A 10,156-nucleotide genomic window follows, 5' to 3' on the forward strand; every position below is an offset into this window, starting at 1 on the left:
TGGCTTTCCGTGACTTGCTTTTTATAATCACAAATGACGTGTTGTGATTTTACAACCAGCGGGGTTTGTTTAATCTGTGAGATTAACAGTGACGTTATAGAGGGTATAAAATGTGCAACACAGAGTTTTTTTGTATGTAATCAAATGTCTATTTAATGTTTATTATGTCAGATGTTGTGGCTCTTGGCGGGGAATTGCTCAGTGCTCTGCTAAACGTGTCATTATTCACGTTTCTCAGGAGTGACATTATCTCCAACCTGCTACAGAGACATGGAGGATTAAGCACATTAAAGAGTGTGGGGGTGGGGAGATTATATCATAAATTTACTTCCAGGGTTTGTGATGTTGGATCACACAGAACCATCAGATCATTTCCCACCTGACTGCCCACGTGCACCTTTTAGTGCCGTTTGCTCTGCAACTTGCAAATGATGCCCTCTAGGTGGCGCCAGTGGACAAGAAGCAAAAGAAGACTCTGGAGTTCTCTTCTGTTGTCCATTTACAATAACAGTGGTCGTCATACGTCCAGCAGAGAAACACTGAAACTGTCACTGCTCTGAACCCACTCCACGTAAAACACACACACACACACACACGTTTGTGCAGCATTGATAGTGAGGACCCGCATAGACATAATGCATTCTCTAGCCCCTTACCTTACCTTACCTTACCTTAACCATAACCATCACAACTAAATACCCTAACCCTAACCCTTAACCTTACCCCCAAAACCCCTTTAAAGATGTGAGGACCAGACAACATGTCCTCACTCCCTATGGTTGATATATTTTTTGGTCCTCACAAAGCTACTAATACAAGAACACACACGTCAGATTTAGACATGTTATTATACGCTGTGTAGCTATATTTATATTTATATTTTTTATTTTTTATATGTTTATTTCAGCTTCACTGTGAAAACAGTATTTTTTTTTGTTGACTTTTATTTTACTGATATATATTAGTGATATATTAGAAAGAGCATCTAACACTTTCTGGGCCTCAGGACTGAAGCCCCCACCCCCACCCAACCCCCCGAATCCACTCATTCCACTTTGCGCTGTCTGTATTTTTCCATCATTCATTTCCAGACACAGATAGAAGACAAAATTAAAAGGAAAAAACACCCCCTTACGTCAATATTCCAAGTCTCTGGAAATCTTTAGGATGAAAGAACAACATACTTCTAAAAAACACATGTTTATTTACACTATTTTTAAAGGTTAACATTTCTTTCATGCTTTTGGTGGCTATTATTTGTTATGAGATAGGAGGGATGGTTATTTCTGTTTAGTGTAGTTTAGTTTAGTCATACCCCACCTACAGCACAATTTGTGAACTCAAGTGGGCTGCACCAGTAAAATAACAGCATAATCACCTATAAACAGAATAATGAAGTGATCTTTTTACAAAATGTGACATTTCTTGAGGAGAAATAGGTGCAATTTCAAATATAATATGCCTAAATTTACCATGTACACACACAGGCATTACAACCTACAGATCACAGTGGATCCTGCGGGCCGGAGTGGGCCGGTTCTGGCCCGTGGGCCGTACTTTTGACACCCCTGGCATAGAACACGGAGTTCATCTCCGGTTTGAGTTCATCTTTTGGTTTGAGATCCGTTAACCCCGCGATGCCCCGTGCATGAAACACTGTAGTCCTTGTTCAAGTCACATGATAGGATGTTCATGTCACTCATGTTTCCACACACACACACACACACACACACACACACACTGGTTTTTACGCTGGGTTTTCTTCTCATTTGTCACACCTCTTGTTATCACTGATTTCTGTAAAGGGCTAGAACACATGATGGCCACGGTGGGATTGTGCAACATGCCACTGATTCACTCCTCTACCCCGAGGGAGGGCATTTTCACCCGACTTCATAACTGCAACAGGCAGGTTCACGTTCTCCCTCTACTTTCTGTGTGTGTGTGTGTGTGTGCGAGTGTGTGTCCAGATACAGTGAATATACTCAAACATGCAGCTTCATGCTCTGCCCTCTACCGCATACACAAAATGTGTAAATTTAAAAGGAAAAATTCAAACATTGTGAAGTGAGAGATTGTGTGTGTTTGTGTGTGTGTGTGTGTGCAGGGAGCCTCCCTCCCTAGGGGTTGTGTGTGGGCTTGTTACAGCAACATTCCTCCTCTCAGCTGCTTCTGAACAGCACATTCCACACAGACAGCGATAGAAAGAGAAAATAGGATGAGGAAGGAGAACAGAGAGAGAGAGAGAGGGAGAAAGAAGGGAAGTGTTAAAAAAAAACAGTAGAGAGGATAAAACATAACATTTCATAGGATCGGCGTAAAGTGTGTAATTGATCCTCGTCATCGTATTCGGCTGACTCAGGGTCAGAGGTCAGGGTCAGAGAGAGTACAGCGAAACAAGAGCCAGTGCTGAGAAAAGGAAGTGGCAGAGAGAGAGAGAGAGAGAGAGAGAGAGAGCGGGGCCACGAGGACGTTCTTTAAATATTAGTCCCCATGCAAACATAAACCACAGTGTGTGTGTGTGTGTGCGTGGTTTATGATTGCAGATTGTGCAGATTGCTCAAAGTTACTGTGCACGTCCTGTTTTGTGGCTAAATTGAAAATGGCTGACTTCCTTTTCGGTCAAGATCATGTTCGCAGACGTGCGCAGGGTCGCTCTCAGGTGTCGCGTGTGAAGTTTCAAGCCGATCGGTCGGAGCCTTTTCTTCACTTTTTAACTTCACTGTCCACCTTTAAAACATATCTTACAACCTATTTTTGCTCTTTGGTTTTACTTTTTTCTATTGTTTTTATTGTACGACTTGTTTAATTGAGTTGTTTTTACACTTTCTACACTATTTTGTTGTTTTATTGTTTGTTTTTAGGTCTCTTAGAGGTCTTGTGTTTTACTTATCTATGATGTACAACCCTTTGTTTCAGCTGCTGTTGTTTTTAAAGTGTTTTATTATAAATAAAGTTAGATTGGATTGGAGTGTATGGAGAAGTTATAGGGCACTTCCTGTTATGTGGCGAACGGTCGAAATTCGCCAAAATTCGCCAAAATTCGCTGAAATTCCGATGGCTTGTTGTGGCCACGCCCTTTTGAATCTGCGAGACCTTTTGATGATCTGTCATCGTTGATGTGTTTAATACAAATTGACGTATACTAACATGCAAATTAACGCCAAATTAAATATAACCCACTTCCTGTTGCGTTGAGGTCATGGTCCCAATAGATCGTCCTGGGCTGTGACAGGTTTCAGCTTTGTCCTACCAGGACTCACCTTCAGGAGCGCTATTGAGCCGAAACGGAACAACAAAAACTAAAACTGAAAAAAACATTTCCGTTAACTGAAATATAATATAATAAAAAACTAGAGTTAATAAAACCCCAGATAACTAACTGAAAACTGAATTGTGTGTTTACAAAACTAACTAAAACAAACTAAAATTGGAGCAAAAAAATGCTTCGTTTTCGTCTTTGTAAGTGTATTTCATACGAAGTGTGTTTATTTTAAGGCGCAGTTTACCAAGGGTTGCACCTGTGGCACATATCTGTGCTGTGTGAGCACTAATGATTAAAAATGGCATCTTTTGTTGGGTTTTTATGACCCGATACTTATAATTATGACCCTTTTGAATCTTGCACCTGGCAAATACTCCATAGCACAAAAAACTAACACGAAAACCCATCAAAAAATAAAAGTTAATTAAACCTAACTCATTTTAAAATCAAATCCAAAACTATGATAACCTCGATGGATCAACAACTCCTGGGTGCAGTGATGTTAAAACTGCAGATTTTCTCTATGGACTTTGGTGTGAGGGCTCAAGTTTCTGGTCAAAAAAAGATGTGGAGAAAAACACTGGGAAAAAGGTGTGAACGCATTCTTAAGATATTGTGGACGTGAGCAGGTGTGGTGCAGTGCCTGACAGATGTTTTATTTAAAAAAAGATTGATATTATAAAGCTGAAATATACTCATGTATTCTATTGAATGATGCACATTGAACATTAGGCGATTAATCAATGAATCGATTAGTTGATTCCCAGGCAAAGGCTTTTTTTAAATGTATGACTCAGCAAAAGTTTAACAAAGTTAATGCCGGACCCTAATCTTAATCCAACTACCATTCAAAATCTGAGACATAACCAGTTCCTTAGAAATGAGGTTCTGCCTCGTTAGGACCAGGTTTTGGTCTCCACGAGGACTACTGCTCCTGACAAGGTCAGTGTCTCTGCTTGAGAGGTAACTGAGGGCAACTGAGGACAAGGAAGCACCGTGAAAAATGGGAGGGGGGGCGGAGAGGCAGAATTAACCAAATCTAAAATATTTACTGGGATAACAATCCAATAAACTCAAAGACAAGAGCAACAAAAAGCAGTTTGTGTGTGAGAGGCTTGTTGGCTCAGTGACAGCGTCCCCTCTCTTTCTCCTTATTGTTCGGCCTGAATAGATGGGTTTGTTTTGTCGTCGCTGGTAGAACTAAAGGGAGAAGAAAGTGACTTGATTCCTCCTCTCTGTGAGGTTTATTGGAGGGAAATTAATCACGTCAAAAAAAAGAAGAGTCCGCCGAGATCTCCAGAGACAACACGACGACACACAACACCACTTGTACCACTTTGTCACTTCTGCTGCATTTAAACGAGCTGAATAATCAAAATGATCATCTGTCGGCGTAATTATGTAACCCTTTCTCATAGAAATTATATTTATTTTAAGGCTTGAAGCACTATGACTTCCTGTTTGACTTCTTTAACACAAGTTTCACTAGTTACTTTTAATTCTCCACAATTACACACCCTAAATTTAACTGAACACACACACATACACACACACAGGAGATCTATGTTATATACACGTATCAAACCCCTGCTGGAGATGTGACATGATAACCTTTGTTTCTATTTCTGGAAATATCTTAATCCAGATTATATATCTGACCCATTTAATCTGCTGGCTATGAGATGCTTCTTTACTGTGGTCTCCACATAATCTCCCTCTGTCTGTCTGTTCTGTCTGTCTGTCTGTCTGTCTGTCTATCTATCTATCTATCTATCTATCTATCTATCTGTTTCACTCTTCTTTCTTGAAAATATAGATACAGCTGGTGAATGTTGGGTGTTCTTTCAGACAATCGACACTTTTGAAACATTAACACTGAGACTGTAAAAAAAGGGTTCAAATAGAATGTAGAATGTACATTATAGACGGTGCAGAATATACACAGTATGGGCTTGATATTTACAGTATAAACAAATACATACTACTACTACAACAAATAGGTAAATAAATAAATAAATAAATAAATAACAATTATAATAATTGTGCATTGTATAACTATAAGATATAAAATAAAATTCTACATTAAAAGACATGGAGAAAAATGTCTCGCGTCAAAACAACAGACACACATTCTGTCCAATCACAACAGGCTTTAGTTTGGAGTTACATCCGCGCCAGCCAATCACATTCTAATCCCAGGTGTGTGTTGGCCAATCGCGACCCGGCATAGTCTGGAAAGGGCGGGCCGTGTTTGCAGTTGGCTATGCCCAGTCCGGATGTTCCCCAGTAGCGAATAACGAGCAGCAGCAGTGTGTGAATGTGGCAACCGAGTTAGACAGGGAGGGGTAGATAGCTGGAGCAGACCTGGTAGAGGCTCCTTTTCTTGTCTTTTTATCTGTGTTTTTTCTCCCCGTACGGGGCACTTTGTTCACTGTTCATGTGACCGCCACGGCTGGGAAGTTGTCGGTGGAGCAGGAAACCGGACCGCCGTCACCGCTGTTTTTCTCCGGGACTATAAAACCGCTGTCGCTGTGAAAACAGCCCAGAAGAAAGACGGAAAGGGAGTAACAACATGGGACGATAATTATTATTATTATTATTTTTTTTTTAAAAAAGAAGGTGTTGTGAACCGACGATGACTCCCTGGGGGGATCCGTGAAGCTTATTTATTTTTATTTATTCCCGTTTTCCTTCTCCCCCCTTTTTTTTGTTGTTATTTTTACGTGTTCTCCTCCCTTGCTACTTTGGGGGTGTTATTATTTCTTGTAAAGGAAAAGACAACCGGACTGAAACATGGAGCAAGCCGGCATCCTGAGAAAGTTTATCCAGGGGGTGAAGGCCATGAGCGAGGGGGACGAGGAGAGGGGAGAGGACAACTTCGGCAACGACTTTATGGTGGGTGTATACACGAATTCACGCGAGCTGAGCTCACCTATCCTGCTTTTACTTCACCGCTCCCTCAGTCACACACACATCTGTCCCTTCCGCCTTGCTTCCACCACACTGACCCACCGTGTCCCTCCTCCCCTCCCCGTCTCCCGGTTCCCTGGATCCCATAGGAGGTGAGGCAGGGGCGGCCACTCTGCCCTCTTCCTTTTCCTCCCATTTCCAGGCTTTACATGGCGGCCTAGCATTGTCTCACTCACACACACACACACACACACACACACACACAACAGAGAACACCACCGGCTGCTGTTTCTCCAAAATTAAGACAAACGGCAAACAAAAGACAACGAGGCCAAGGACATTTGTCTTTAAATTAAAACTTGTGTAGCGTGGGATTAACCGGTGGGATTTATTGAGCTTATTGTCTCGTTAGCTCGGGCTGCGCGCTATTCGTAGAACATGCGATGTACGATAATGTTGCTAATTGCGATAACAGCGTGATTAGCGCTAATTAAACAAACATGTGCATGGTCATGTCTTAAAGGCTTTTGGTTCATTGTTAACGAACAACATTAACGTTTCATTCCCCCCTTTAGACATTGCTCTTGACAAAGTCATATCTTACATCCCCTGGAATGTTGAAATAAAATAAAATGAAAACAATTTAGATTTAAAATATATATATATATATGTAAACAAGGGCTGGCCAACAATTCACTAACAATGTGTAAAATTATATACATTTCTTCAGTTTCACCTATTTTATTGTGATATTGTTTTTGGCCATGTCATCAAGCCCAATTTCTCTTGCTGCAATTGTATGGCATTGTCTCTCCTCATCTAATAGTGTTACACTATAAGATGGATTTAAGTAGAATAATATGTGCTAGACTCTCACATTGGAAGAAAATGACAAATCAAATCAGAAACACTTGCTATCTATGCTAAGTAGCACATGGAACAACCTCTATTTATTCCATTTAGGGCAGTTTTAGCACCATGTATATGTCCTTTATGTTATGTATACTCTGCATGTTTAGATTGCGATGATGATGTATCGTGACGCCCCAATTTTTACTGGTGTTGGGATACACTGCAGTGATTCATGTTCATCCCTCTGATACTCAAGAAACGGTGAATATCCATTGACCACAGTGAGTTTAATTGCATGTATTATCGTCATTGTTGTTCATAAGATGGTTATAGTGTTTTGGAGCGGGAATCTCTATGGAAGAGGAGATGACTAGTTAATGATAGTGTATTTTTAGCTGCTAGATCCACAGAAAGACAACCCATTATCAGCATGGGCTTAAGCTTTTAGGCTCAGCGCAGAGTTGAATCTACTGTGATGGATGTGCAAATATTTGAAGCACACCTTGATGTAAGTCAAAGAAATTCTACAACATCACAGACTTTGAAGCTGAATTAAAAACTTCAGCTCTATAACGTTCAGGAAAGTTGGATTTACAGCAGTTTTGGTATATAGTTATGCATCTATCTGTCCTTCACATAGCCAAAGAACTGGCCAGTAAGTAGAATAAAGCCCTTGGAATTGGTCTTTTGAGATGGTAAAAGAGACATTTGTTGTTATATTAAACCTGTTTTCCATTAAAATGTGTTACAAAAATGACCTTTGGTCAAAGAAGTGCTTGTGTACATCCACAGCAGTAATATGTTGACCATCCCTACGTGACCGAGTGTTCCTGTGTTTCAATGGTGGACTCAAAATAGGACCTGTTCCAGCCTCGTGAAATAGCAGAGATAGCCAACAACGGGATAGCACTTCTCTGATAACATACAGTACATGCATTTGTCCTCATCATGCATTCATTTTAGTTGATTGGTTTTTAGAAGTTTATGTTAGGAAAAGTTGCTGCATCTGCAATCGTGTAAATTGAGATCTAAAGATAAATATAAGATAAATACAGTGTTGGGTTCAGAAGCAGCAGGCCGTGACTGGGTGTTTCAGAGAAGTGAAACATTTTATTGTCGATTATTGCTTTTGGAAAACTGGCTAATCAGCGTCAGAACAGTTAACTTTTTCTCCTTTTGCCCACACACACACACACACACACACACACACACTCTGCCTTCTCCTTACTTCCTACTTCATGTAAGCTGCTTGCTGGAGCTTGCAACATTCTTTCTTGGGCCATTTCATAACATTTTGTTCTTGCATTAAAAGTGGAGCTATATTAACCATTGGGCACGTGTTGATGAAAAGTCACCTGAATAGGACAGGTCATTCTCCCCGAGATAAGATATTTGACACACCCTGAAATATGCAGAATCCTGCATACATGTGTCTTGTTGTGTGCCAGTGACCCAGCCCATCCCGTTTTCAGAGAATGTGTCTCAGAAAACGGGGAAGTAGTAGATGTTGCGCAAAAAAAAAACCAGACTACAAGACATTGGTGGAGACACCGAGAATAACTAGGACTAGTCTGCTGTTGGCTAACATATGGGCCGTTTAGTACATAATGCATATGATCATAAATTATTTAAACTATAGCTATTAAATGGAATTATTATCTAGTATAATCTCTTAAATAAATATTTAGTGTGCTACCGTTTAATCTTAACATTAAAATCCCTGTATGGTTGACTGGGGAGTGTGTGTGTTGTTGCTTTAGCTACAGCCAAACTATACACACACCTACACATCTTGTCAAGGTGCCTGTGGCAAGTTGACCACATCCCCCTGCTTTTTTGGCGGCACAATAGATGACGCAAATTGATATTAAATAATGTACGTTTTTGTCATTGGATCACTTATTATGCTTCGATTGTGTCTGTGACACAGTGAGCGGTATGAAAAAGATAGAAATGATTATATTGTTAGCCTTCAGGATGTCACACATCCGTTCGGTCAGTAACTTTACCATTAGTAAAGCTCACACGAAGTTCATTTTGGGCCTGTGGAAGTGCTTCAGTATTAACCATTTCCATCCTCTGGTTATTGGAAATAACATTATTTTTGTGCATGCAAAACTTGCTGAATGTTGTCTTTTGTGGCCTCCATGTAAATAAGAGCTGAATGTAGAGTTTCATCGCTAGAGAAAATTTAGCACGAAGCTGCGGAAACTTGTTCTGATTGATTTAAACGCGGGCCATGTTCCTGTGTACCGTACACAATTGATCAGGCAACGTGTAAGTCGGTGCTTCAGCCGGTTGCAGTCGTTCTGCTGTACCAATTTCAAGATTTGTGTGAAGCTCTCAATTGCCGCAGTCAATCTCACAATAACACGAGGGTTGTGCTCGTCTGCACACTGAGTCATCGGAGCAGCCTTACAAAACACCCACTTTAACAGGCTATTGTTGTTTATATATAGAAAGTGTTTTATAGAGTTAATTACAGTGCTCTGGCCGTGCTACGAGTCACAGATTACACTGTATAATTTGTTCAATGTTCTTCTTCGGCTGTAGGGAACATGGAACAGGAACACTTCCTACCCAATTGTGTAATTTTCTGGTTTTTGGTCCCCATTTTCTCTTTGTGCTGTATATTTTCCCAAAATATTTTTTGGGATTTTGGAGAAACTTAAACAACTGTAATTACATGGCACGAGCCACTCATTAAGACTGTGCAACAAATTATTGTGATACGTTGTTTTCAACAATATTAGTTTTACTATTTTAAACACAAATTACATTACATTTATCACAGTTAGCAATGAAAACTAAAATTCAGGATGTGATTAATACAATGTCAGCTATATGATTTTGTGAAACCACTCCGGTCTGATGATGGCATTATCCAGAAAGAAAGAAAAAAACGAATTGGACGAACGGTGAAATTCATACTGCTGTATCCCGGAGTGTCTCTCATGACCCAGGCTCTGCAAATCTGTGCAATAGCTGCTTCCACACAACCAAACAATGGCGATCTTACGTATTTCAACAAGGGTGGTTATCAACTGGCTCTGTCAACCCACGACTTTCCAAACCAGCTATTATTGCGCTTATGTAAGAGAGACGGAGGTTGTTGTTGTTTTTGTTTAA

General features: G+C 40.3%; 1 protein-coding gene across 5 annotated transcripts in view; it reads left to right on the plus strand.

Moving 5' to 3' along the window:
- The first annotated feature begins 5,568 nt into the window (after window positions 1-5,568).
- Window positions 5,569-10,156, plus strand: part of ptpn12 (protein tyrosine phosphatase non-receptor type 12) — a 40,041-nt gene continuing 35,453 nt past the window's right edge. For all 5 annotated transcript variants that reach the window (XM_058625216.1, XM_058625215.1, XM_058625217.1 and 2 more), the window contains exon 1: window positions 5,569-6,160. In XM_058625216.1, the coding sequence (XP_058481199.1) occupies window positions 6,059-6,160 (102 nt within the window). In that variant the 5' untranslated portion in view covers window positions 5,569-6,058. The remainder of the gene's footprint in view (window positions 6,161-10,156) is intronic.

This window comes from Solea solea, chromosome 3 (assembly GCF_958295425.1).
Source record: "Solea solea chromosome 3, fSolSol10.1, whole genome shotgun sequence".
In the NCBI taxonomy this organism is placed as follows: domain Eukaryota; kingdom Metazoa; phylum Chordata; class Actinopteri; order Pleuronectiformes; family Soleidae; genus Solea; species Solea solea.